This window comes from Parambassis ranga, chromosome 9 (assembly GCF_900634625.1).
Source record: "Parambassis ranga chromosome 9, fParRan2.1, whole genome shotgun sequence".
Lineage (NCBI taxonomy): Eukaryota > Metazoa > Chordata > Actinopteri > Ambassidae > Parambassis > Parambassis ranga.
In genome coordinates this window covers 7,229,675-7,257,080 of record NC_041030.1, presented here as the reverse complement: position 1 = coordinate 7,257,080, position 27,406 = coordinate 7,229,675, and the positions used below count along the sequence as shown (strand labels likewise).

Below are 27,406 nucleotides of genomic sequence, written 5' to 3'. Positions count from 1 at the left end.
TTGATGCGGTTATTACAAGCAAATGATTTTCAACTACATATTAAGTTGTATTCAGTTTAATATACTTTAAGTCCGTCTGTTCTAATACTTTAGCTCACATGAAAACTGGGGTGGGTGCAAACAAAAGAGGCTATCTTCTTGAAATAATAACCTCTTGTCATATATTCATCTTTTGATGTCAAACCCAAATGCTTTCAGTCTATAGCAAAAATAAAGGAATTGGCCTCACTGTTCCAGTACTCTTGGAGGGCACTGTACTGGCTCACTTGATGCATAAATAATTCTTGAATATCTAACCATTTGCTGTTTTTCAGTAACTGATACAAAATAAGGAGTAACAGGGTTAATATGTACACTTTGCTTTTACTTTAAAATACAGCTTCAAGTACAGACATGGAAATAAAATGGAAAATGTCTTCTGTAGAATAGATCATACAAACAAATGAAGGAAAACAGCTTCTTGTACATCAATAATTACACAATGAGCACATGCCACATCCTGCATTTCAGTTTGAAGTTGATGTCATCCAAATCACAGAACGCTCTACTGCCCTTACAGGTTTGACGACATGTTCGTCTGCAACACGCTCCATTTCAGTCTGAAGTATATGTAATCAGACAATTTATTTTTTGGCCTTTTTCTTCTTTGCCTTTTCAGCATCATCATGGGCCTTTCTCTTAGCAGCAAGTTTGTTAGCCTGTAGGAGGAGAAAAAGGAGAGTTAATGAACAGATACCCAGTATCAGTTACACAAACATTTCAGAGGTCAGTGAACTCCAGGGACCCTCACATGTTCTATACACACCAGCTACACAATACTGTTGCAGTCCTAGCCTGAGATAAGATGTCAGGTAATGATAAGTGCTGCAATGTTAAAAATGTAGGAATGTTAGCCCTTTACATGGCTGAACAATGAGAATCTATACTCCATCAACAATGAAACTCACCTCTCGGATCTTTCTTTTCTTTCCAAACATGATCTTGTCGTAGAGGTACTTTTCCTTTTTTTTCATCATCATGATGGCCAGACGTTTCTCCTCCGCTTTCTCTTCCTGCTCCAAGCGTTCTGGATTTTCCACCTTTACTTTTCCAGGCGTCACTTTGACTTGCAGAGACTAAACGGGAAAAGTGGCAGATCCATTAACTTAACTGCTACACAATAACAGGGATCTGGCACAAACTGCTTCGAAGTTGGATCAGAAATCTCTCACCTTGCCCTGGGACCTTCCTTCTTCTAACTTCTTGAGGTTCTTCTCTTCCGCTTCTTCCTCATCATCTTCCTCTTCATCCTCATTGTCATCCTCCTCCTCTTCTTCCTCGTCCTCTCCCTCCTCCCCTTCCTCATCAGAATTGTTATCCTCCTGTTCATGAGCTGTAAAGCAAGACAAACTCACATTTTTGTACATGATCTCTAAAACCAGTGTGCCTACAGTAAAGTGTTCACCACATACATTATGTGTTATTTATTATTGATTGCAGACTTAAATATAAGGTGTGGCTATTAAACACAAAACTAAAGCTGGCGTTACTTCCAAAAGTGCAGTCTTGTTTATTAATTAGCCACACCTTGTACACCCATCAAAGATCCATTTATGTGACATATGAACACTGAACTGACTGATCCTCACCTGGGTTTTCTCCCCGCTGTAAGGCCAGTATCTTCAGTTTCTCGGGGGGCACATAGTCGCCTTCCTTCTCCTCCACGAAAGGAGAGAGATGAGGGGGCAGAGTCACTCCAAGAAAATAGTCCTCCACAGGCAGGAGTATTTTGCCGTTGACACAATCATACACCCACTGGGGCTGGATGTAGTACCTGAGGAGAGGTGAAGGATGTAAAAATGGTCTCTTACTACAGCCACTCTATTTCCCTGATCCTTCTATGAAATGAGGACATAACCTCAGGCCTGGTTGGGGATTTTTTCCCTATTTGCTAATGCAGTGTTACATTGAAGAACAGATGGTGCATTGAGAACAGAGATCTCTGAAAGAAGGCACTGTAAAGAATATGGTAATGTACAAGGATGACAGTCGGCACACTTCCTGTTTTTAAGAGTTCAGAAGTGTTACTCTAATTGGTTGTTCTTTGTGTTCTTGATATTTCAAGAGCAAAAAAAAAACAAAAAAAAAAACATTCTGTTACCTGTTGATATGTTGTTTGTCAATACTGGGTCTATCAACAATGTGATGTGTGATGGTCTCCTCTGTCACCTCGTATGTGCTGCCAATGCAAACAGACTTGTCCCAGGACACCTCACCACCAAAACACCTGAGGCAGCAGACAAACACAAAAAGAGGGCTTCCCATGAGTTGAACATTTATATGAACATTTTCTTTCTTTCCAAATGTCCCGTGATAGACATTCGCACCTGATGACAAAAGCCAGTGACTCTCTGGGGACTTCTCTGTTGAGGAAGAACTTGAGACCCTGAAAAATCTTTTTCTGGGCTTCCTGTTGTTTCAGTTCTTTTTCTCTTGCCTCCATCTTCTCCATGTCCTCCTAAATAAAAGCAAAGGAAAGCATTCGTTATTTCTGTGTAAGGCAGCAGGAGTCCAGCAATCCCTATTCCGAAAAATGCCCTGAAGGAATTCTCATAAGTATGCTCCCTGCAGTTACAAAAAACCAAAACAAAACGTGCAGGCCACCCTAAAACTGCCTGCAAGTTACTGCAGTTGAAACAGGCATATTGCTGACAACCTAGAAGCTTGAACAGAAAAATAAACAGGAATTATATAAGGCTTGAAGGATTCCTAGTTCATAAAAAGACTAAGAGCCTGAAGTCCCTGTTAGCCTGGGCGAGTGGATCAGAACTTCACACCTGCTGGGCAAAACAAGCTTCCCAGGGTGAGAAAAATCTCATCCATAGCAACCAAACATCAAGCTGTAAATCCCCAGTCTCACACCTCAAAAAGCTTTCAGTCCTCTGACAAAAATATGTGACCTCTCACCTTTGCCTTCAGAGACCAATTAGTTTATCAACTGCTGTTTTTCTGCATGTTACACTATATTGCCAAAAGTATTTGCTCATCTGCCTTTACACGCATATGAACTTAAGAGACATCCCATTCCTAATCCATGTGGTTTAAGGCCCACCCCCTACAACGACAACAGCTTCAGCTCTTCTGGGAAGGCTCTCCATGAGGTTTAGGAGTGTGTTTATAGGAATGTTTGACCATTCTTGCAGAAGCACATTTGTGAGGTCAGACACTGATGTCGGGCGAGAAGGCCTGGCTCACAGGTGGCATCCTATCACTGTACCACGCTGGAATTCACTGAGCTCCTGAGAGTGGCCTATTCTTTCTCACATGTTTGTAGAAGCAGTCTGCATGCCTTGGTCCTTTTATATACCTGTAGCCCTGGAAGTGATTGGAACACCTGACCTACTTATTTAGATAGGTAGGCTAAGTGAATACTTTTAGCAATATAGTGTATGATTATATTCTCACGCCAGCAATGATTTATTTTTGTGTTTCCCTTACCCCTTCAACAGGAAACTGGTCAAGTTCAGCCTCCTCCTCTTCTGCAGAAGACACCACGCGTGCAAGGCTGGCACTCAGAGCTGACAGTTTCTGCAGGAAGGGAAAAAATTGTTTTAATTTTAAAACACACAACTGCGGCAAATACCCAGATTGAGATACCAACATAGATTAAGACACAGTATGGTTCATACTGAGATGTTATTATCCAGATATAAGTAGTAGAAGCAAAGGAAAAAGAGTGTACAGGCTAGAGTCAATTGGTGTATATTGTCCCAGAAAAGCCTCAAGGCACAGATCACTTGCATAAGGGTGTAATGGACGTCTTATCTTGCACAGAAAAACAAAGTTATACAATCTTACACTTCACAAACTCCATTTTTTACAGAAAAAAGAAACTTACCTCTAAGTAGCTTTCTGAATTCATGGCATAAGCATCCTCATTTGCTTCTTTCAGCTCTGGCTCTGCTTTACTGTCCAGCTTCACAAAGAGAGAAAGGTGAGTGTGGGTGATCAAAGTATGTTTAAATCAAGCAACCTTCGGGGCTCAAAGTTGAAGCCCATGCGGAAGTGTCAAAACTTGTAATTCACGCCGCAACTGCTGGGGGCTGGCTCCAAAAGGGAGTAATTTCCCATAGCAGAAAAAAACATGTTTACAGCCTGGTACAAAAAACCACTCTGGTCTCAGATGATAGGTTCCCTTCTAGTGTCAATTGTAGGGGGGGTGAATTTTTTTACAACTCACTCGTTTCAATGGTATTCTGACTTAAAATTACGCATAATTATGGGCGTTGCCGCTTGAGTGACAGACAGTTGACGTATCACAACGTGAGTTTCCTGCTTCCACGATCGCCCGCCCCCCTAAACCCCGCTCGTGCTCCCCCTTTTTGTCCATATTTGGAGTTTTGGCGGACGCGACGCTGCCAACATGGTGGCGGTCATCAACGTCCTCGAACCTCCCACCGAGCCTCAGAACGGCTCTTCAGAAACAAACGGGTGACGTCACGGAAGCTCTGTCCATAGTTTTTACTGTCAATGGTTTAAATACATCTTTTCTGCAACCAGAGAATAGTTCTTGTGAGTCCAACATACCTTTGGTGGGTAGACCAAGTTTAGAGAGTGGTAGACTCTGAAGTTGACAAACCCTAGAAGAGTGGTGTACAACTCTGTGAAAGTTGCCATCACTCTGTAGTCAACGTCTGTTGGATGCTGAAACAGCAAAACACTTTAATTTAAAAGAGTATGAATGAGTTCACAGATTATTTCTTCTGTATTACCACTTAAATTATATCTATATATGAATACATCTGTAGCACACAAACTAATGAGACTTCCTATATATTAAAGCACAGCTGCTTGACATCTGTCATCCCTGTGTTTAATCCCACAGTAATAACTGACTACTTACTATTAGCATAATCACTGTGGACTGTATTTCATCAATCTGTACTTACATCATGGGAGAACTGATATGGCACCAGCCATGTAATGAGCTGTCCCATCACCTCTGCTTGGTAATATATTCCCTTGATGGAGAGAAACACCTGGCAGGGATAGACAAGTGTTTAGTGCTTTACAGGTAAGAGTCGATTAAATCCAACTTTTAGCAGAAGCAGAGATTTAAAGTTACTGCAGTACTCAAGTATTAAAAATCTGGATCTGTGCTTTATTGGATTTATTGGATTGGATTTAATTTTTTCTCCTACTTCTTTTACTTCATTACATAAATTTCGAGTTGAATACTTTTCCTTTTTTTATGAGCAGCATCGTTACTCGGCACAGACACACAGACTTTAAGCCGTGCACAGTCTATGCATCACTGAGGCTTAATGAGCATATACCTGCCTGTGAGGAGGCGGAGACTGAGAGGAGGTTTCTCAGTAGAGTGTGTTGCTGACCTACGAGTAAGCGGCAGTGTTTGTGCTGTTACTCAATGAGACAGATGCCTCAGTTACATTGTTCTGCTTCGTCCTGTGTGCTCGTTAATGTGCTAGTCTGGTTAATTAGCAATGCTAGCGATGCTGTTTATGCTATATTGTTGATTCATGTTGATTTTATAGTGATACATTTTAGAGGATAGATGGATAATTTAGCAATCAGAATGACAGCTCCGCTGTATGCTATGGTGAATGTGAGGTTGTATTACACATTTCCACCATAGACTGGAAACAGTCTGTTACTGACATGTTATAATAATAAGCTTTGTGCTAAAGGGAGAGTGACTTATTTTGAATACACAGAGCCTGGTGGCCATTTGACTGTAGTTATGATTATTATGACTTGAAAGTGAAACTGGCTCTACAGCTGACTACAAGCTGGTTTGGTGGAGCTGGTTTATCATTGGGTCATCGAGCCGCCTGTTTGCTGCAACATCAGAACCACTGACCTATATGGAGAGAAGTTTGGACTGCTTTCTTTAATAACTACATAAGTAAAGCGACTGAGCAGCACCGTCACTCGTTAAACTCCATGCCTGTACTTTTAAGACTTGAGTACATTTTAAAGACGACAGACTAATTTTAATACTTAATGACCAAAAACATTGATTGTAAGTGTAAGTTTGCACCTTTCGGAGAGAGCGGGATGCAATCACGTAGTTCATCCACTCCACAGTGAGGCGTCTACACAGCTGGATAGTCTGAACGTGGCATTTTCCTGTTCTTGCAAAAGTGGAAAAGAGGAAGCACATGCAGAGGGCATCGTCAATGTCACGGAGGGCGTCGATGAAGGTGGGGTACCTGCCATACAAAGAAGCACCAGTAAGACAACGCAATTTGTTAAAATGAGATTTTTTTAAAAATTAAATTTGTTAAAAAGTACTTCAATAGTGTAACCTACAAATTATAGTTTTGTAAATAACCCATCCAACTAAAGTCAACACAGAGACTCAGTTAAGCTCAACAACGCCCTCCTATGTTGAGTGTGGGGTATAACAGTCTCACCTTTCTTTGATGATATGGTCTAATTTGTAGGCAGGTTTATTTTCTTTCAGTCGCTCTACTGCAGACCACTCTGTTTTTCCATATGCCTTCTTAAGTTTACGCACAAATATCTGTAAAACAAAAACACCTTGATGTTTTTTCATAATACGACATACTTTGAAGTAATTCTCAAAGCCGAGTAAACCAGGATCCACACATACTACATAAAACACGACACAAATTTAAATTTAAGATATTTAAAACTACAACTGAAATCAGTTCACTATAATAATACAGGCTGTTCTGAAGATCGTTCAAACGCTGGTGGTGCAGGTTAAAATACCTTGTACTCTCTGAATTTTCCAACGATTGGCTCATGCAGCAGAAAGCGGATGTCTTTGAGTAGGTAGTAGGTCCTCGGGGCAGTGGAGCCCTTGTTCACCTTCTTCTTGTGTTTTGGCTCATGAGGATAGATGCCTTTAAGGATGCACAGGCGTCTGAAAATAAGAGAAACAAAAAACTGTAACTGGTGAAGCTGAATATCACACTATTTTATCTAAATACCATAACCAAAGTATTAAAAACACACCTCAGTTTAATGCAGTCAGCTCCAAAAATGACAATTCACCATTTAAAACATGTTACTAAATTAACTTTTGATCTTAAAAGCAGTAAAATATTTGCATTAGATTGTGCTGGCAATAACAGCCTGTACAGAATTATCACACAAACACCAACTCACCTGAAATCTGGTAAACTCAACATCAACTTCTTGCGAGCTCTGTTTCTGGTAATGTAGTTGGTGGCAGAGCCCCTCTCAAACTGCAGAATAAGGACAGCCGCTCATGTTAAACTCACACTATATGGGCAAACTACATTATTAGTTTGATAAAATAGCCTTCCCATGCCCATCTGTAGCCAACAGCTTTTCACAAAAGGAAAAAAACAAACTTCAGCTAGCAGCATTAGCTAACTAAATAGCCAGATTGATATTTTGCTTCAGCAGGACATTAGCCGAACACTAACTCTTACCTTTTTCTTTTGAAGACCCCCCATTTTCAAACGATTTGCGACCCTTCACGCAGGTTTAGGAAAATGTGAGTAAATACAAATTCAGCTTTTACGAGGACACACAGCGGCCGACGCTACCGAGCAAAGCCCATGCACGTGTCGTTTGACATGCGCGTAGGGGGCGGCGAAGGGGAGCAGCCAAGACCCAGGGGTTGGCCGTTTGCTTGCCTGTATAAAAACACAGTAAAAAATCAATTGTTTCTTGCCAAATAAATAGTGCATATACGTATCAATCTGAGTAGATGTAATTACATTCAATTCAAAGTTATTGTGTCCTGGATTAAATGTGGTTTGTGTTGTTTTTACGGTGTACACATAGGGAGTAGAAAATCCTCTTAACTGTACTGCACTGTAATGACCACACGGTGTCACTGTGGGGACGGGGTTTGAAACTATGCATGACGGCAATGATTACCGACCCAACACTGTTTTCTCTGCGCAACCTCAAACTGCTCTCCCCTGTTGATTTACCTGCATAAATCTCCGTGTCCGTTCTGTTTAACACGCTCATGTTAACTAGGGGCAGCCACAACTCAACACACGGGCAGATGCCTTAAAAACAATCCACGAAAATGTTTTTTCACGGCGTAACTGTTGTGAAGAAAACACAAGGATTGGTATAACAGCTTTGGTGTGTGCACAACAATTAAATGTACACTGCGGAAACAAACTGAATAATTTAAATTCATGTTTACTAAACACATTTTGTCAGAGTTGTCAGCGGAACATTCAGTCAAACAAAATTGTATTTTCCTTTATTTTCTAAACTCTGTGCTTACACGCCGCTCCGGTAGGCGGCAGCCATGCAGACTCGGATGCAAAATACAAGTCTGAGAAGAAGAATGTTGTTTTGTTTGTTGATTTTTCTGTCGAGTCCCCCTTCACACTCCAGTTCAGAAGGTGGCGGTAATGCACCTGAGAGCCACCCGCCATTAAACTTAGAGAAGAAGAAGAAGAAGAAGAAGAACAGCAGCGAACCTATTGTTTTGTTCGTCTTCTGTCTGAATTTAAAGGGAACATGAATGTGAATGAGACTTCATACTGCACTGTGTTAGACAAGAAGAGCCAGTCTAAATTCATCTGCTACACACGCAGGAAAAACGGAGTGTTCAGTATTTGGTGAGTCGATGTCCGTGTTGAAACTTGAGCCGAGAGGACGCTGAACCAGGGTCCGTTCAAAAACGGACAATTTTTAATCACGTTTTATTCCAGAAAAACAATCTTTTGTTCTTTAGATGTAATGAATACGTAAAGTAAAAGATATGTGCCCTCACGTGTTTACGGCGTATCAGCATTTATTCTAGCAGCATACATTATAATTAAAACTACATTTCTGTGTGTCCACTTCCTTGTAAACACACGTGACCAGTATGTTTTCATGTCCTGCAGTCTGACTGATGCTGCAGCAGTTTGGAGCACAGAGTACACAGAGGACACACTGAAGCAGTTTGTAAGTTTTCATGATTTCCTTCAGTATCACTAAATATACTGCTGTCAGTGCTTCTAACTTAACTAAACTGTGTTCAGAGACAAAGGTTTGCCTTGAAATCGACAGAGGATTATGTGCTAAAACTTAGGTGAGTCTACAGTCTCATTATTTAGCAGCTGCTAGAGGGCTGTGTGTGTCTGTAAATCATGAAATCCTTTTTCTCAGATCGTCCTGCAGTAGCGGGGACGTGTCTGTTGTGTTGCTTGATGACAGTGCAGAGCTCCGTGTGGGTCCCAGTGACCTCAGTGTGACCCTGTCCAAACTTGAAGGGCCACAGGCCACAGAGGAGCTGAGGGAGCTTTTGTTCAGGATGGCAGACAGCCTTACACACTTTGACAGTAAGTCAAAGTCTCAGGTTTTTTTTTGTTAATATAAAACTTCAGAATCGGTTCTAACTGAGTTTTGCCCCCCTCAGGTGCATCCCCCTCTGTTAGTCCTGTGAAAAATCACCAAAGATGGCATGCAGGTATGTTTTTAAGACTGCCACATTTGTGGACATTATTGTGATATATCACATTGATATTAAGGAACTAATTCAGCACTATTGGATAAGTTCACATTCCAACATGTCAAGCGGTTCTTTTGCACCAAAATCCTGTTCACCTTATGCTGTAGAATGTAGAAAGCAGAAGAAGAAGACACTTAGTGTCACATACAAAAAATGCACGAAACAGCAAAGGCACTCAGCTAGCTTCACACCCTAACTATAAAAAGTGTATCACCGTCTTACAATTTGGGATTGTTGTGTTACCTGTTCAGAGTTTGAACCCCGAAAGCAGCAGAGTGGTGCTCCGTCTGTGGCAGTAAAGAGACGACTTCCAGGAGCTTCACTCATCAACCCAGGCACTAAAAAGTAAATCAATTTGAAGGGATCCGTCACAAATTTCTACCTGCAACTGCTGCATTCTGATCTGTAATCAACACCTGTCTTTTTTTCCAGGAAGCTGCAGGCGACCGGCGTGTCCTTCGATGATGCAGATGAGCAGTAATCATCTGTGTTCTCACGTTGGTGCGACACCATGAATGCTTTTTTAATGCACTAACTCATCTATGAAATCACTGCTTGTTTAGTAAAATAACTGTTTTTATCACATTTTAATATGTGCCAGTGATGAAGGCTGGAACTTTTATCATATTCAGATAAATGTAATTTAATTTGCAACTGAAATAAAGGATAAGCTGCAACACGTTTGCACAGAACTCTAACAATATGAAAGGGCTTTTTTTTATAACAGTGCTAAAAACAGTCTATGAGGCAGTTTATTGTCCAAATTGAGAAGTTGCATGGCTGAGTTATGTGCCAGTGGTAGTCTAGTGGTTTAGTTTAAATCCAGCATGTGGCTTTTATGGTCACAATGTAAATTTTAGATCACACAGACCTTCAACATTTGAATGATGGTGTGGCTCACAGTAGTTGAGGCTAATGAGTACAAACAGTGTACACACTCCTGGCATTGTCAGAAAACCTGAACTGAATAAATCTGTTTCACTTACACCTAAAAATATAGTTTCAAATCTGAACTTTGAAACATGTTGAGTCTTATGCTGCACATGCAAATAATAGTAGTAATAATAAAACATGCTATATGTACTTAAAATGGTTGACAATTCTGTGGTTAACTAAGAGACAAAAGCTGTGATACTGTACGTTGTCCAGCCATTTGTGGTCTGTGAGTGCCCTCTAGTGGTGTGTAGGAGCCATGCGCCTACACCGTGTTCAGCAGTGATGGAATTTGTTAAACAGTCACAGCCTTTCTGACATGGCTCATGCTTTGAAAAGCCTGCGTCAGTGGTTTGGTTGGACACAAATGCTGCTTTTGCAACCACACTAGCAGTTACTTCAGGAACTGAACATTCTAGTTAGTCCTTGTTCTCTGGTATTAGAATCAATGGGGCAGTTGTGATTTTTCCTGGGACCCCAAGGCTTCCAACATAAAAGCCTGTTAGCTTAGAGAGCTACACTGTCACAGAGAGGACACATTTTTTTCTAATAGTTTGGAGGAAACATCCCTGCAAAAGCACAGCAGAAGAAAGAGACGACAGCAGTCAGTTTTTCTTCTTTAATGATAACCTCTTCAAGTAGGAAAAACCACCACTGCCATAATAATCACCAACATAACTGCAATTAGCTGTGAAAGTAGAAGTGAGACAGTAATTATTTGTGACGGGACATATTACAACTCAATTATCACAAAACTCATGAGAGAACAGTTAAAACCACATGCCAACATACAGTGAAAGAAACATCCATGTTATTGTAAATCTGAATATTTTGCATGTTTTATATACTGAAGCCAGATTCCATACAAATTATCTGAAAATCGTAAAGTTAAAAGTGATCTGAGAATACCTTTTAGTGTCACAGTGATGGTAGTGCAGTCCTTGTCAGGGAATATGGCCAGAGTTCTCACACTGTTAGAGTGCTGATTACCTTCACTGGAGATGGAGTCATTATTGTTATTATTATTATTATAATACACTGTGTCCGGTATAGAGGATCTTTTTGGCAGAGTCTACAACATAATGATATGTTAAAAGCACAAAAAGAGCATTCAGTAGAAAGAGACCAACGTACAGTGTCAAAGCAAGTTGATAGAAGGGAGGCACCATCAGGACAACAACCATGCCGTGTACATTCCCTTTGTCTCATGACATCAAGGAAAAAGGCAGACTTCTACACCACATCTCTAAACCCTCTGTTATTGCAAAATAAAACACACCAGCCTGTAGCTGCTTCAATATCTAAAATAAATCATTCTTCTTGCCACAGAAAAATAGACTGTATTACATTACCATCATCGCAGCATGCTTCCAAGGCAGGTCTAGTTTGGTACAGTAAGGGCCCCCCTCTAGTTACACGAGGGCCTTTGGCAGGGTTTCATCATTCACTGACAAATGACCATCAGCCATCTACTCACATTCTCACAATAAAGGAACATAGAAACAATTCCCAGCAGAGATGCAAGTGCTTCTCCCTCTACCTGCAGTCTGGGTCCTGCAGGTCACGTGATCTGTCCTGAACCACCACAGTCCTGCCTGGATTGAAGAATTTTGAGGCTGAAATACTGAACTACTGGTCCATGGTGCAGAGAGTTTTGGTCCTCTTCAGGGTTAAATCTGCAGCTCCCTCCAGGTGTCAGAGCTCAGACAGACAGGATCAGGTTTCACCGTCCTACTGTCTGTTACTCCCTTCATCTCTCTTATCATAAAGTGGCTCATTTCAACAGAGAGTGTCTGTGTTGAAAGAGAGCTGCACCTGCCAGACAGAGACACATCCATGAGTAAATGCAGCTTAGGCTGTGATGACATTCCTCTCCTCATGGTCACATCCAGCACTGGTTCATGTCTGATTGTGTGTGGTCTGGCATTGGGATGTCATTCCATTCGACAGGGACAGATTGACAGCTGTCATGTCTGATCACTGTAAGGTGGCCATGTAGCGCATAATGGCAATATGGCTCTCCTGGCAGACCCTTGCATCGTCTGACCAGTCTATGTGGATCACTGCTCTTACAGATTACTGATTACTGACTTACAGCATCGTACACCCACCCTAAATAAATACAAAATAAAAATAATAAAAAAGTAATTCATCCAGTCATTCACCCACCATCAACTGAAATGGATGGTGTTCGCCATTTTTACTTCAGTTGATTAAAATAATTACTCACCCGTTCTTCTTCAAAGCTGATGAGTCCTTCATCATCATCGCTCTCCAGCTCCTCTGGCGCTTCGCTGATCAGAGCATTGAGCTCTGTGTTGGCTGGCTGAGACTTCAGCAGGTTGAGGATGCGCTGCAAAGGGGACTGTCCGCCACCCGGAGGCGACACCTCCTGCTGCTCCAGGTTGTCACTTTGCTTCTTGGCAAAATTAACAAACACCTGGACAGATGACAAGTGTGGTGTCTTAAAATTCATGACATCTTTTGTGATCTTTTATCAGGGAACATGTTGCCTTACGTTGTCCAGAGTGGTCTGACTGACTGAGTAATCCTCGATGCCCAGTACCTCCACCACCTGCTCCATCTTACTGAAGACCTGAGCCAGGGAGATGCGCTCTGACTTGAGCTGGTACTGCACCTTGGTGTGGTGACGCTCCTGCAAACATCCGAACGCGGGACCCACAAGTGAACTCAATCGGAGATTAAAACATATGTCACTGAGGTTGGGAATGAGGACACTGACACTGTACCTTCAGCACCGCCTCGGGGAAGTTTCTGTTGAAGAATCGAATCACTTCCTTCACATTGGAGCTGCTCTTGGTCCTCACTGTGATCATGTATCCATCACCAAACCTGAACAGAAACGCAGGTTGTGTATACTACATTCTTAATTAAAAAAGAGAAAGCTGGATCTTTCCTCACCTGTTCTTTAGGTGCTGGATGCTGCCCAGACATTTGAACCTGCCGTTCACCATGATGCCCAGCCTGGTGCACAACGCCTCACACTCCTCCATGCTGCAAAACAAATCAATATTTTTATGTAAATAACAAGTAAAACTGTTCCAGCAGAATGTGCAGTAAGGTCTGAGGTGTCCAACCTGTGTGATGTCAGCACAACAGAGCGACCAGTCTTGATGATGTCCAGGATTAAATTCCAGAGAAATCTGCGAGCCTTTGGGTCCATCCCAGTAGTGGGTTCATCCTGGAAACCCCACAGAATACACAAGGAGGACAGAAGTGATGCTGTTGGTGCACTAAATTAAACAAAGACCTTACAGAGAGCTTTTAGACATCCTGATTGCTTTATAAAGGTCCAGATGTATATGTCCACTTATATTTTTACATGCAAGTTCTAATTTTGTGTTTTATTATATTAGCAGTTAAAACTTCTTACCAAGAAGATGAGTGAGGGGTACCCGATGAGAGCGATGGCAGTGGACAGCTTACGCTTGTTCCCGCCGCTGTAAGTGCCAGCTGGTTTGTCTGCATACTTGGACAGCTCCAGCTTTTCTAATGCCCACTGCACCACCTGGAGGAGGTCAAGGGTAAAGTCAAGTCAAAACTATTTATTCCATTATGACTGGTGAGTCAGTGTAATGTCCTCTGAAGTGATGGAAACACACGTTTGTCTGATTCACAAGTGGGGTAATGTGTAGATGTGTGTTGGAGACTGACCCTCTCCTGGTCCTTCCAGGGAATGCCACGGAGGCGGGTGTAAAGCTCCAGATGCTCTCTGGCTGTCAGTTCATCAAACAGAGCATCAAACTGTGGACAGTAGCCGATACTCTGCTGCACGCGTAACAGGTCCTTTAGGATACTGTACACACACACACACACACACACACACACACACACACACATGCACTGGTGTAAGTCTAGTGGAAAACATGTAGTGGAAAAACTTTGTTTGCACAAATGGACACTCAAACACACTCTTGTTTCAGACCGAATGTTATGGTAAACCTGTCAGTGTCCAGTAGTCCCCAAACATTTGTAGTCAGTGTGGACTGTTTTTTTTTTACTTCAATTTAAAGACCTGTTTCCATTAATGAAGGCCTCTCCTCCTGTGGTGCACTCATCTCCTGTCAACATTTTGAAGGTAGTGGTCTTCCCAGCTCCGTTTACACCCAATAGTCCAAAACACTCGCCGGGCCTGACACCCAGACACAGGCGGTCCACGGCCAGGATACGACCCATCTTCCTGGATTTATACACCTGTAAAAGATGTAAAGAGGATACTAAAAGTATCTGAAAGGGATGTGGTGCCGGTTGGGTTGTGGAACTGGAGCTGCCTTGTGTGTGCTGCGGTCGTTCCTTAAAAAACTGTCATGAAGGCTGACTGCGACCGAGAGAGACAGTTTTACACCTGTGTGACATCATTTAGACTGCCTGCCAGCACATTTGTCTCACTTATCACTGTCTAGAAACCAATGAGTTCAAATCTTAGCTCCAAAATGTCAGTTAACACCTTTTATATGGCAGCTTTTAGTCCTGGTGCTCCGAAGCTCTAGAAGAGTCTGCCTGAGGACCTGAGAGCTTCTTAAACTTTTAAATGTAATTCAAAACTTATCTTTCCATGATGGCATCTGATTTAGGATACTATTAACCTGATATCATTGCAGTCACATTTTGTACTTTATTATATATGTTTTTTTTTTTATCTTATACCACTTTTATTTTATCAATTTTATTTGTTATTGTTTTTATTTCTTTATCTTCAACTGAACTGTAGAACATTACCTTTGTCAGGTTCTCAATTTTCAGAATATCGTTGTCTGCATCTCCTCTCAGCACTCGCCGTCTCTCACAGGCCACATCTACATCGTCATCATCTATAGGCTGGCAGCTGACAGGCACCCTCCTGCACAAATGTAATGCAGAGCAGGTACAGAATTAAGCAGAGCTGTAGTTCACATGTACTATAAAAGATTTCCTGATTACATACAAATGAACATATTCTACTAGCTTTAATATTGAAGGAGTGTGATCAACAGTTCTAGGTGTTGTGTACTTCACTGTGAGTTGTTGAAGGCTATGGTTAGCACCCTTGGGTGGCAGAAAAAAAACCACACAAACCAAACAAACATCACTCACGGGGGTTTCCGGAGGAAGTTGTACTGGCAAAGGATGGTGATGAGGAAGCCAACAAAGCCTTCTACTGTCATCGCAACAAGTCCTCGAGTCACAATGTCCCACTCAAATGGTGACTTCATCTTATCAAACTGTCCTGAAGCACACATTCACAACAACTTACTGAACAGGCTCTTCTTTTCTCTCTGACTAAATAAGACACTGTCCTCCATAAAAGACGAAAAACTACTAGAGAGCTTCAACATATGTCACTGGTGATGCAAAATGCACACACAGCAGGCATACCTATTTTAGCATAGTATTCATTGATGTACTCGTTGTAGGCCATCTCCATCAAGCCATGGCCCAGGTTGTAGTTGGGGAAAATGAGAAAGCAGGATTTCAGGTAACTGTTGACCTTCTTGAGATCCTGGAGGGGAAAATAATAGTAGAAATAAATAAAAACACAAACAGCCACCAGTTTCCTCTTTTTATGTTAGTGTCTCTTAGATGTGCACAATAGCAAAGATCAGACTGGCCTTGTCATGTTCAAAGAGCTGTAGGAGAAAAGTGGCAACAGTTGCAGTGATGCCTATGAAGAGGTTGATAACAATGAGGAACACATAGGCAGTGCTGGGAACCTCGAACCAGAAGGATGCTGGGTACATGATGGGAGTGATGGACCACCTGAAAGGAAAAGCAGAATAACTAAACACAGCTAAAGCTTTCGGACACCAAAGAATGAGGGAACCTGGAGAATGCCTGCTGACGTTTCATTGAATATTTGTATCCTGGAAAAACATCAAGAAAGATTCTATAAATATTCATCTCCTGTCTCTTCCTTCCTTGACTTTCTGAGGTGATTTCAGTCCCTGATGGAGGAACTGAAAGTGCTGCACCCATGGGTGTTTCCGCACAGTGAAACCATCTGTGGTGCATAAAACCAGCTGCAAGTAGGCACACTCTGTACTCATAATGGCCTGTGGAAATTACTGTTGATTACTACAGTGTGTGACATTTACCAGTTGCATTAAGACTACATTATTCCTCTTAATGTTTTTATTTAACTGTGAGCTCAGCTAGACTGTAAAACTTTAGTGGTTTTATTTTTCCAGGTTTGGAAATGTGTTGTGTTTGGAAATGTCTAAACAGAGCACACTCCAAAATAAAAGCTTCATTTGCATTTTTACAGCCTCTACAAACTTGATGAGTTTTTTGTCATGTGACTGCTGGTTGAGTCAATCAAGTGAGTCAATCATAGCTTTCTTCCTGTTTGATTATATTTGTGTCAGAAGGGCTGTTTAAAAAACTGCATTTTAAAGCTTTTTTATGGTTCAAAGTGCAGCAGATTCTGCAATAGAACATCAGACAAGAAGTAAGAAGTTATAATAATTTCTCACCCGTAGAGAAGAAAGAGGGAGAGAACTGCAGGGAAGTTAGTTGGGGAGGTGTATGCCGGAAGGTCAAACACAAACAGAATAATAACACAGCATGTGGCAGGAACCAGGTAGTTCAGCTGAGGAGAGACGAAGAGGAGAGATTATATTCAGAGCTAAACAACACTGCAGTACAGCTACTGCATCTGCAACATCTACCTAAGTATATCCACCTTACCATGTCCCAAATATAGTTAGCCAACCAGTAGATGACAGGGTCACAACTGCTGACAAACTGCAGGTGTTTGGCCTTTGAGGATTTCTCTGCCACCAGAAACACAACAAAGCTGGCAGGTACAAAGGACATGGCAACGATGATGAAGATGGCAATCACCACATCTGTTCCTTGGAGCCTAAAGATACAGGATGGGAGAGGAAATTATTATTCAAATTACCAAAAAAAGGCAAAAATTGACAATGTTGAGGAATTTACAAATAGTCCAACGAGAGGCTGGCGCTGGTTCGATTCATTGGATGGTTTGTCAGTGTGATACCTGCAAAACACAACAAAACACAACACAAAAAAAATTACAAAATCAGGAGCTGACCCACAGCTTCATAACACTGTCCACACAATGGCATGTCTTTACCATAGGCAGCAGGGTTGCCTTTGGTTGGAGGCAGGTTGGCACGCAGGATGGCGTTGTTGAGGACATTGAGATATGTTGGCATGCTGTGGTATCCTTTATTGTTGTACAGAACCTGAAGAAAAGCGGGTTGCTGCATTAGTGATAGTTTACGCTGCATTTGTTAATCTCAGAATCATGCATCCATCCATTTTCAACTGCTTATCCGGGGCCGGGTCGCAGGGGCAGCAGTCTAAGCAAGGACACCCAGAATCAGTGCCTGTCTTACCTGAGATGATCTGCGGACTGCTATCTTGCGAACCATTGGAGGTATCTTTCTCCCAAAAGATGCTGGGATCGACTTCTGGATGTTCCCCACTGTTAAACCACCATATCTATTGCAATTTTAATGAAAAAAACAAACACAAATCCATTTTTGAAAGCCAAATGCAACACTACACACTGCAAAACACACTGCCTGTGTCAATACTACTACCAATCACTATCACCATGAAATACAAACCATAAGCTGAAAGACTGACAATTGAAACAGATATTGCTATTTTGTAGCGCTTCATAAAATAACTTTCTAATTGTCAAAAGCATATTATGACCTTTGTCTGTGAAAAAAATAGACTGTGTACAAAAAAACGAAAGATCCAGCAACAGGTCAACATCTGGATTGTGCGTGTGAGGTCGATGGAGTAGTCTTTGTACACAGATACAACACATGTACATACTAATAACCTCTCCCTGAAGACTTGTTTTTGCTTTAAGTCATTGTTGTTGTCCTATGATCCATGAACTGAATCCACCAACTGAAAACACTGTCATAATATTAATAAAAATGTGTGATATGTAACGTTTCAATTTGTCTGTTTGAGTTTTCGACTACCACACGGGAGGCACGGGTTCGATTTCCGGCTGAACCCAAAAATTATGCAATTTCCCCATTGTGGGACTAATAAAGGTTTCTTAATCTTAATAAGCAGTCCTACCTATGCAGTCGCAGTCTGTCTGATGTGAAGAGCAGATACTCAGAGACATTTCGGCCAGTGATGTCCACCAATATGTCACCTGTTACCACCTTCATCAGGGGTGGTCGTCCTCCCACCCCACTGGGGCAGGAGAAACCCGTCCCCTGCATGGAGCAGGTGCAGCGTACTGGCTCATGGATGGAAAGAGGGAGGGTGGGAGGAGACGTAACAGGCTCTATGCAAAAAAAGTGAATTTAACTTTGTATTTAGACCCAAGGAATACAAATACTGACAGTGTTTTGGTGTCATTACAGATTTACAGTGTGTGATGGACTGACCGTGGACTGTGGTTGGAGGGGCAACTGTGAAGTTCCACAACCCATCCTCAAAGCGAGGATCTGGGTCATCGGACGGTGCCGGTGAAGGAGGCGGTGGGACAAAGTTAGAGAATGGGACCCCCTGGGTGAAGGAGTCCAGACACATAGAGTCGAAGTAGTGGGCAGCCAGGGTCTTGAAGTTGTTGGCGCTGGGGTTGAGGGTCTGGGCTAGCTGGTCTAGGGTGCTATTGAAAGGGGTTTTAAGGACACAAGTACCACCGACGCCTGAGGGCATACGGAGGGTGTTGATGATCTTCTGTGGGCTGGCATCTGGTGAGAGCTTACTCCTGAGGGGACACAGATACTACAGTTTGTTTGTGCAATGACAGTCACCAAGGTGCACAGTGTTTCCAGTTACATGATTGCCACTCTATGCCTCCTTACATGTAGAAAATAGCCCATACAAATTGGACTTAATCCAATTTATGGATGATGCATAAGGGATGTTGGTTTAGCACAATCATGGAAGACAGAGGAAAAGCACAAAACCATTGTACTCGACAGGAAGGTAAAGTTCACACTACCTGTACTGGGGTCTGTCCTCATTGGCATAAGGAATGAAGTTGCCTCTGGGTTGGGTGTAGTTGTGATACTGAGAAGGGGACAAGATCAGGGGTGGCAAATCTCCTGTGAAACACAGCAAACACACTGTGCTGTAACAATCTGCTTGATGGTAATACTGATCCTGTTTAACCTGAGCAACAGGATAGGAACATACTGTAAACAGTGTATGCAGGTAAAATCTCACCAATCTCAGGCACAGATAAGGCCACGGTCATGGCCACACAGACAAAGAATGCTGGTAGGAGGATCTGAGAGAACAGGCCCTTTGTATTCCTCTTGGCACAGTGGAACCGCTTGACAATAAGACCATGAAACTGACTCAGCTTCAACCACCACCCCTCCAACTTGTAGCTACCCTGTCCCTCTAGGACCTCTGGCTCTGGGGATGAGGGGTTCTCTGCGTCACCTGGAAGTGAGAAGACAGCATGAGAAGGAGACTTGATAACACAACAATAATGACAGGGATATTTTTGTAAATTCATTAAGAATCAGATAAGGATTCAGACAATGTATGTCTTTGTGAAGGTAACAATTCTAGGTCTCTACAACCACTGTACACCTGCATTTGGGTAACTGATTCTAACTGAATGGTTCACATCCTTGTCAGATTGGAAGGAAACATCTGTGAACGGCTATGTCGAGGTTTGCACACAAATGTTCAGTGGAGTTTCCTGAAGCTGCTCCGATGTTGTACTTAAAGGTGAACTGCCTCCAGGGTCAGGCCACTGCATGGTGGAGTGGGGTTTCATCAATTTAGTTATGATTTATGGGACCTTATGTACAGTACAAAAATGTGTGTTTTCCAGAGGATGTCTAAGAAATACATTGGTTACATGTAGTCAAAGGTCCATGCGGTAATTTACTGTCGTCTTACCCCTCAGGCTGGCAGAGTCAGACTCCTGGCCATTGTCAAAGAGTGGACAGTAATCTCCATAGAAGTCTGCATAGAGTCCTCCTTCATCGCCCCTCACTGAGCCAATGGATGAGGAGGATTTCAGGGAGGACTGGCTCTGGCTCAGCCTGGAGCACATCACCAGATTACTCAGCTCCACTTCCGGCTTCTCATTCTCCACTATGGGTCCTGTTTCTCCTTGCGGACCCCCCAGGCCTCCTGAACCCACAGATGATTTCCCCACTGAGCTGCCCCCTGGTGAACCCTTCATATCTGCACAGGGACAGACAGACAGCAAGAGGCAGAGAAGATTATCACCTCAGCCTGGAGGCAGACAATGAGCTAAAAAATTCTGAGCTTTTACTCAGATGCACATTTTGCAGAAATTTATTTTAAATGAGGAAGTCAGCTATTACAGTCTCACCAGCATCACTATTCTCCAGAGACTGGTCCTCCTCAGACACTTTAAGGAAGACCTCCTCCAGGGTGGTGTCCATCACTCCAAAACTTGTCAGGGCCAGGCTGTCCAAACTCTGCTCTAAAGCCTGGGGGCACACAGATCAGGAGAATGTTAGATAACCGCAGAACTCATTTTATTGCTGAAAATAGCTCCATGTAACTCTGGCTGCACTGCATTGTGTGATGGATATCTTGTCACATAGATTGTATAATAGACAAGGCATTTCCCCAAAAACACTGTCAACACTTTTTTTTACTTCTTTCACATACACACACTGCAGCAAAAACGACTTACCAAAAACTATGGAAGTTTGTAGACTGTAGGTGTACAGAACTCTTAACACTGGGACAAACAAGTACATTTTGTGACAGGAACTTTGAAGGTTCATTGTCAACCTCCGAAGATCTGACTGCAACATATTACTGTGGCCAAGCTCAGATACCTCTGGTGAATTAGGTAACCATATCAACATGTTCAAGTTTAAACATGTTAAATGTCAGTAGGGCTGCATCTAATGACTATTTCAATAGTCGAATAGTCGACTATCTTAATGACTAGTCGACTAATAGTCGGCTACTTTGGACCGCTAATGTGTCGTTGCTTCACCTGCCTCCATGCTGCCGCTTCAATGTCTAAAGCTGAAAATCTTGGGCCACAATCCGAGGGGGTGTGTGTGTGTGTGTGTGTGTGTGTGTGTCCGCTCGACACCCATTCCCACATCAAGTGCCAATCATCCCGCTACAACACGAGCCAGAGAATCATTGTCCGCTGCAAATGCGTTACACTTTTAGGGTTGTTTGATAAAGTTTATGAACATGATGTCCTTACGTGACAGCGCAGAGAAGCAAGTGAGAGAGAGGGAGAGAGGGAGAGAGACGTAACTTCTAACATAAATACTGCACAAAGCTGTGCCCTTTTTTATGATAAAATTACAAAAACAAACAGAAACACATTGGGACTGGCTCACAACATTTTAATAACGTGGCATGCTGCCAGGATTTAATTTAAAAAAAGTCTGTTCACTATATGAATTTTTAAATAGCCTGCGGGCACACTCAGGGTAGATTTATCTGAAATCTAATGAGGAATTTTCTGTTGAGAAGTTCAAGCCTCTAGTCAGGGAGAAGCGATGGCATCTTGTTGCGCACTTGTGGCATCTATGAGCAGAGCTGCAGCTGCAGCGGACCTGTCCTCACTTGTTATTTATTTGATTCTAAATTCAAATTGTACTTGTAAGGACTATTTGTCGCCGGACATTTTGAGTTACAGGGGGGTAAAAAAATACCTGCAGAACCCAGGTCACGGTATTCCCATATGTTGGGGTAGAATGTGGAGGGCGTTTGACAGTATCAAAATTTGGATACCACCCAACCCTAACTTGCGTGCCATGCAATGACATTACTAACGACCCGTCGACTACTAAATTAGTTGTTTTGCTGTTGACTATTAGTCGACTAGTCGACTAAGCACCTAGTCCTCAGCATCTTTTCCTGCAGAAAAGGCTGTCCAAGTTGGAGGCTGATGGTAAAGTAACATGTTGCTTTCAATTTAAGTTGGTTCCATTGTTCTACCAAACTCTTATAAAACAGCTTATATATTTTTAGACACCAGAAGAATATTTAGCTGTTAACAACATGAAAGCAGAAAAGCAGAACAGTTTCCTGGAACTGCCCGGCTGCCTGGATGATGCAAGTACTTCCTGCTGTGTTGTGAGAGTCACGTAAGTACAAACAGTTGTATGAATACAAACTGCATCAGATTTTTAGAGCAGAACAGATGAACAATGGAATATTTGGAGACTTTTATTAAGACCCAGCAGCTCCTGAGTCATCTGATGGAGCAGCCTTCTGCGAACGATCCAGGCGCCTAGTCTTTAGGTAGATCAAAAGCATCAGACCTCCCACCAGTAACTTCATTTGGTTGCTCAATTTCCCAGGTGGAATTATAGCAATCCTCTTTTGCTGCTCGTGTCTATTAGTGCTATTATTAAAAAACATATCAATGGTTTGAAGTCATCTATACATAGATATAAATAGATAGATATAAATATTTTTAGTGTCTTCAAAAGCTAAAAAACTGTTGACTATGTTGTGTATTATTGCGCTTGCAAGTTTTAAACCCTAGATGGCGCTGAACACCAGCTGGACCAGCAGATTAAGGATGCGTTTTACTTTGTGTTTTTAACATATTACATGTTACTCAGCTTAGACCTATCAGCCATCCTGACAACTGTTACAGATTTTCTGGAGATTAAAATGATTACCTGACTGAATATTTTATGTTCAGAAAGTGCTTCCTAATGTATTAAGTTTTTGCTCCATCAAACCTTCTAAACCTGAAAACAATTCAGTCATGGTCACAGTCAAGGTTACATTTATAATTAATTTTCTCTGGTGAGAAGATGGAAAAACACTAAATCTGCCCCTTAATGGATCTCTGACTTATCTCATTGACCAAACAAACTAAAAAAACACTCAGAGCTTGTTATAAGGTAATTACATAGAAAGTACTTTTTTCCAAACTAAACAGACAACTGTACAGAAATCTGTGAGTACCCACCCACAATGAACTTTATGGCTCAAACAAGGAGGATGCCACTCATGTTACATCCTGTATGAGCACGAGCCTGTCCTCATAAAATCATCTCTGTGTTTTCAGTTCCACTCTGCCTCTGCAGGAGCTACAGAGGCTCGAGTTTTGTGCATAACATACCTGAAACAGCCTCTCAAAGCAGCCCTTCTTGACAGCCTCAGAGGGAAGAACGTAGGACAGCTCAGTGTTGGAGTCGGACACCAGCAGGCAGGATGCTACAAACTGGCGAATAAACTGGGTGACCCGAGCCTCTGAGCAAGGCGACAGAGACGAGGATGGAGACAGAGACAAAGGAGGCTGCAGCTGGCTGCCCTGGCCTGGAGGAGGAAAAGAAAACACACAATGTGATGAATGGATGGAAAGAAGGATGTGATGGTTAAAGGGAAAAGAAAACAAGAAAACAAGGTGTTGTCACAAAAAAAAATAACACGAGAAATGTTCTTGTGGCTAAAGTACTTTTTCATTGTTACGTATGATACCATTCAATTGCAGATTCAGCACTTTTGTGTACCAATGGCGCACAAATGAGCAATAAATTGTGTGCCTCCATTACTAGGGAGGTAGTTACTGCTATGTTGGAGGCCAATGACTTAAAATAGAAAGAGAGTAAGGCATTACACCTTTGCCTTTCCCATTAGGACCACACTTCACCTATGGAGCTGAGAAAGCCCCATATCCCAGCTCCCCCCAGATGTCGAGACACGAGCAGAGTAGTGAAAGAACTTGTGGATGGGTGCAAACCTGCCTGAGACTTGGCATCCAGTGAAGGTTATATGGCAGCTCTTATAAGAGTGGACGCCAAGTATAGTTTGAAAACAGCATTTAGACTCATATGCGTACTTACACACACCTCGACCTTCACTCTGCTTTTTGACCAAGGTCAGTTTGTATCCATCTCCATAGGTGCTCTTGAGGAAGAGCGGCGAGCCACAGCACTTGAGTTTCCCATGTGAGATGATGGCAATGCGATCTCCCAGGAGGTCAGCTTCATCCATATGGTGGGTGGACAGCAGAATTGTGCGACCTAGGGCAAAGGTACAATACACACATAAACACACATGCAGCGGCTGGCTTGTACAACTGTGTTGAGGGTGTGAGTTTGGTGTTCATCCTTGGCTCTTCCGGTCAATAAAGTTTTTCATTAACATTACATTCTGGTTTGAGAAACTTTTTCTTTGACTATGCAAGAAGTCTGACCCCAGGCTGCCTCATCCTCTGCAATAAGCCAAGGAAATCTTTGATGTGCAGAAGCTCCTGTAATACTGAGCTTTAATAAAGCAGACACCTGAGGGCAAGGCAGCATCGCTGACATATATAGATACTAGGAAGATCCACAGATCTGCATCTGGAGAGTAGGGACTTTTTTTTCTTTAATACTACAATAGCATGCATTGAGAACAAAAAACACAAACATATCAGCTGGTACTGGACTGTCACTCACCCTGTTTGTACTTAAGAATGAGGTCCCAGATGGCCCTGCGGGCATATGGATCCACCCCTGCTGTGGGCTCGTCCAGAATGACAGCCCTAGAACCACCAACAAAGGCAATGGCCACCGACAGCTTCCTCTTCATCCCACCGGATAATGTCTGCACCAAGCTGTGACGCTTGTTAGACAACTCCAGGTCCACAATCATCCTGCAATCAGATACACACAGTTTTATTGGCTGATTAAACTCTTCAGGTCAACTGTCCACCACTGTCATAATGTTGCTGAACGATATTAGTATAATGTTATAATTAATTAATTTCATACTAAACATTTATATGTTTAGTATGCTGAGTGACTGTATATTGCTGCTATAATAGAATAAATAATAATAGAATCATATTCTGTCTCTTGTCATGTTTGCGCTTGTTTTCTTTGACTTACCTGAATCTCACAGTAACAAACTGGACTTGGATAATCACACTCCTAAGCACAGCAGACTTACTTGTCCATCTCCTTGCGTATGTCTTCCTCAGCCATGCCTTTGAGTCTGGAGTAGAACCACAGGTGCTCCTCTACACTCAGTTTGTCAAAGAGGACATTGTGCTGAGGGCACATGCCCAAGTTCTGGCGAATACGCTCCATCTCAGTGCGGATGTCATGGCCATATATGGTGGCAGAGCCAGAGGTTGGCGGAAACAAGCCTGTTAGGATGGACCTATAAGAATATGGTGCCTAAATTAGTACTGAAGAAACGAGCATGACTCAACAACCTTACTCAATGATACTGTATTAATCTCATTTTTTCACTTTGCATTCTTGAAATATGTCTAATATATATCTTTAGGTATTTATTTATATATTATAAAACCTGGGATGTGTAAATCCATGTGCACTCGCTTCTTAGCGGTTTATAGGATTTATAGGAAGTGCCCCAGCTGCAGAAAACTCTAAAGTGTCATATCAGACTTCGATCCACAAGCGTACACATACAAACCCTCCTTACATGGTAGTGGTCTTTCCAGCACCATTGTGTCCGAGGAAGGAAACCACTTGGTTTTCATGGAGGTTGAGGCTCAGTTTGTTGAGGGCCAGTTTGCTGCCGGTCTTGTACACTTTGGTCAGTTTGTCAATACACACCACCAGAGGCAAGTGGCTCGGTTCCTCCTCTATTCCACGCATCTCCTCTGAAGTCACATTCAGACAGACAGAAATAAGTGTAACAGAATACACGACTAATTTAAAGATATACATTACTATTTTTCTACTTCCTCTCCTTTCTACTTGTGTATTTAAGTCTGACTTGGGAATTTTTTTTGACCATGAGAGACTTTGTCCGTACCAGACCTCCGCTGGTCCATGGCACACGCCTGATCCTCCTCCATCACACTGAGCCTGGCAGCATTGCCTCCACACCATGGCCAATCCCAGGTCTCCACACGCCCGCTGCCAGACCAATAGGACTTCTGTAGGGGGAAGTACCATGGACGTGGCAGCCCATACATTCCTACAGGACATGGAAACAACTTTTATCCAGTCACTCTAAAGACGTATGTGAAAAAATGAGGGCTGAGTGGAAAGGTGATTTCAAACCTGGATGCACAGCTTCTATGTACCAGGTGAGCACACCGTACACCACGGCGTCTATAATGAGCATCATCATGGAGAGACCCAGGTTAAAGTCATCACCCTCTACTGGTGACTGGCTGATGGTACGCCACTGGATGCCAACACCTGCTACCTCATAGAGCGCAAAATATTTTGAGCCAAGACCAAAGGCTGTGGTAGACATCAGAGACTGGAGGAGATGAAAGAGGCAGCAGTTTATTCACCTTAGTGTGACCTGGATTTAATCTTTAAGTGGGGAAAAAGAGATAAAGCCTTACAGCGATGCACTTCTCAAAGGCAGTGATCTTATCATGGGCCACCTCCTCCCTAATGGCAACATACATGTAGGGCACATAGCTCAGGAAATAGATGATGCCTCCACAGGCTGAAGCCAGCTTAGCCTTAGAGTAGATGACTGACACCAGGAAACTGCAAAGCAAAAAAGGCTTCTTTATCATCTCATGACAAGCTTATGTGAGCCAGTCAACAAATGTGCTATCAGGACGTTAGTCTGTGGTAAAGCAAGAGACCAAAAGATCTCACCAGAACATGATGGTGGCCACAGCATAGATGGTGAGGAAGAGCCAGATGATGAAGGGGTCGCTGTGGAGCAACACACGGCCGTACTTCAAGATGGCTGTTAGAGCAGTAACAGAGATAGAAAGCTGGACAAAGCCAGTGATGAACCAAGCCACCCAGTGGACTGCATTGTTGAGACCCATCATCTTCATCACCTGAAAGAGTGGCACCATGGTTATGTAGGAAACAGTAAATACACCATAATTAAACCAGGTTGAGACCCAGGTTTTTGGTTGCATTTTACCTCTTCAGCATATCTACAATTTTCATTAACAAACTTAAACAACGAATACTGCATTTCCACATACACCAGGACTAGCTGATGTCTAAAAGAGTAGTTAATCTGTGCAGCATGTTACTAACCTGTTGCTAATAAACCCATGAGCCGGGACATACACATGATCTGTCATGGTGAACTAAATAACATACTAACCATAGGCTGATATGTATACCAACCATG

At 42.5% G+C, this 27,406-nt stretch overlaps 3 protein-coding genes and 1 long non-coding RNA gene across 11 annotated transcripts in view; 2 read left to right on the top strand and 2 right to left on the bottom strand.

The window, feature by feature from the left end:
• Positions 1-343: 343 nt before the first annotated feature.
• On the bottom strand, positions 344-7,579 carry pes (pescadillo). The gene is made up of 15 exons (XM_028415199.1): positions 7,428-7,579; positions 7,138-7,217; positions 6,739-6,892; positions 6,417-6,526; positions 6,041-6,212; positions 4,929-5,018; positions 4,567-4,683; positions 3,878-3,955; positions 3,478-3,567; positions 2,367-2,497; positions 2,141-2,266; positions 1,629-1,813; positions 1,212-1,372; positions 948-1,115; positions 344-698 (listed from the first exon to the last, which is right to left on the bottom strand). Exons 1-15 carry the CDS (start codon positions 7,449-7,451, stop codon positions 624-626), a joined length of 1,761 nt encoding a protein of 586 aa, XP_028271000.1. The 5' UTR covers positions 7,452-7,579; the 3' UTR covers positions 344-623.
• Positions 7,580-8,372: 793 nt separating this feature from the next.
• Positions 8,373-10,141, top strand: paxx (PAXX non-homologous end joining factor). The gene is made up of 7 exons (XM_028414802.1): positions 8,373-8,585; positions 8,856-8,916; positions 8,994-9,043; positions 9,121-9,293; positions 9,371-9,421; positions 9,715-9,808; positions 9,896-10,141. The coding sequence occupies exons 1-7, from the start codon at positions 8,485-8,487 to the stop codon at positions 9,942-9,944; spliced, it is 579 nt and encodes a 192-aa protein (XP_028270603.1). The 5' UTR covers positions 8,373-8,484; the 3' UTR covers positions 9,945-10,141.
• Positions 10,142-11,107: 966 nt separating this feature from the next.
• Positions 11,108-27,406, bottom strand: part of abca2 (ATP-binding cassette, sub-family A (ABC1), member 2) — a 41,613-nt gene continuing 25,314 nt past the window's right edge. For 4 of the 8 annotated variants that reach the window (XM_028413444.1, XM_028413449.1, XM_028413445.1 and 1 more), the window contains 33 exons: positions 26,911-27,101; positions 26,646-26,796; positions 26,353-26,557; positions 26,102-26,266; positions 25,766-25,946; positions 25,265-25,477; positions 24,772-24,968; positions 24,175-24,354; positions 23,451-23,647; positions 20,703-20,823; positions 20,261-20,551; positions 19,571-19,792; positions 19,347-19,449; positions 18,784-19,109; positions 18,467-18,680; positions 17,758-17,863; positions 17,493-17,604; positions 17,336-17,396; positions 17,081-17,255; positions 16,867-16,982; positions 16,006-16,153; positions 15,773-15,896; positions 15,491-15,623; positions 15,137-15,257; positions 14,433-14,611; positions 14,072-14,213; positions 13,791-13,925; positions 13,495-13,598; positions 13,319-13,411; positions 13,147-13,249; positions 12,915-13,052; positions 12,627-12,836; positions 11,108-12,211 (listed from right to left, as the gene is read on the bottom strand). In XM_028413444.1, coding sequence (XP_028269245.1) covers positions 12,176-12,211; positions 12,627-12,836; positions 12,915-13,052; positions 13,147-13,249; positions 13,319-13,411; positions 13,495-13,598; positions 13,791-13,925; positions 14,072-14,213; positions 14,433-14,611; positions 15,137-15,257; positions 15,491-15,623; positions 15,773-15,896; positions 16,006-16,153; positions 16,867-16,982; positions 17,081-17,255; positions 17,336-17,396; positions 17,493-17,604; positions 17,758-17,863; positions 18,467-18,680; positions 18,784-19,109; positions 19,347-19,449; positions 19,571-19,792; positions 20,261-20,551; positions 20,703-20,823; positions 23,451-23,647; positions 24,175-24,354; positions 24,772-24,968; positions 25,265-25,477; positions 25,766-25,946; positions 26,102-26,266; positions 26,353-26,557; positions 26,646-26,796; positions 26,911-27,101 — 5,193 coding nt within the window. In that variant the 3' untranslated portion in view covers positions 11,108-12,175. The remainder of the gene's footprint in view (positions 12,212-12,626; positions 12,837-12,914; positions 13,053-13,146; positions 13,250-13,318; positions 13,412-13,494; positions 13,599-13,790; positions 13,926-14,071; positions 14,214-14,432; positions 14,612-15,136; positions 15,258-15,490; positions 15,624-15,772; positions 15,897-16,005; positions 16,154-16,866; positions 16,983-17,080; positions 17,256-17,335; positions 17,397-17,492; positions 17,605-17,757; positions 17,864-18,466; positions 18,681-18,783; positions 19,110-19,346; positions 19,450-19,570; positions 19,793-20,260; positions 20,552-20,702; positions 20,824-23,450; positions 23,648-24,174; positions 24,355-24,771; positions 24,969-25,264; positions 25,478-25,765; positions 25,947-26,101; positions 26,267-26,352; positions 26,558-26,645; positions 26,797-26,910; positions 27,102-27,406) is intronic. The other 4 variants (XM_028413446.1, XM_028413451.1, XR_003671219.1 and 1 more) reach the window with 3 other exon arrangements.
• Positions 22,376-24,262, top strand: LOC114440862 (uncharacterized). Its single transcript, XR_003671220.1, has 3 exons — positions 22,376-22,447; positions 23,397-23,735; positions 24,234-24,262. It is a non-coding gene; the product is annotated as an uncharacterized LOC114440862 (long non-coding RNA).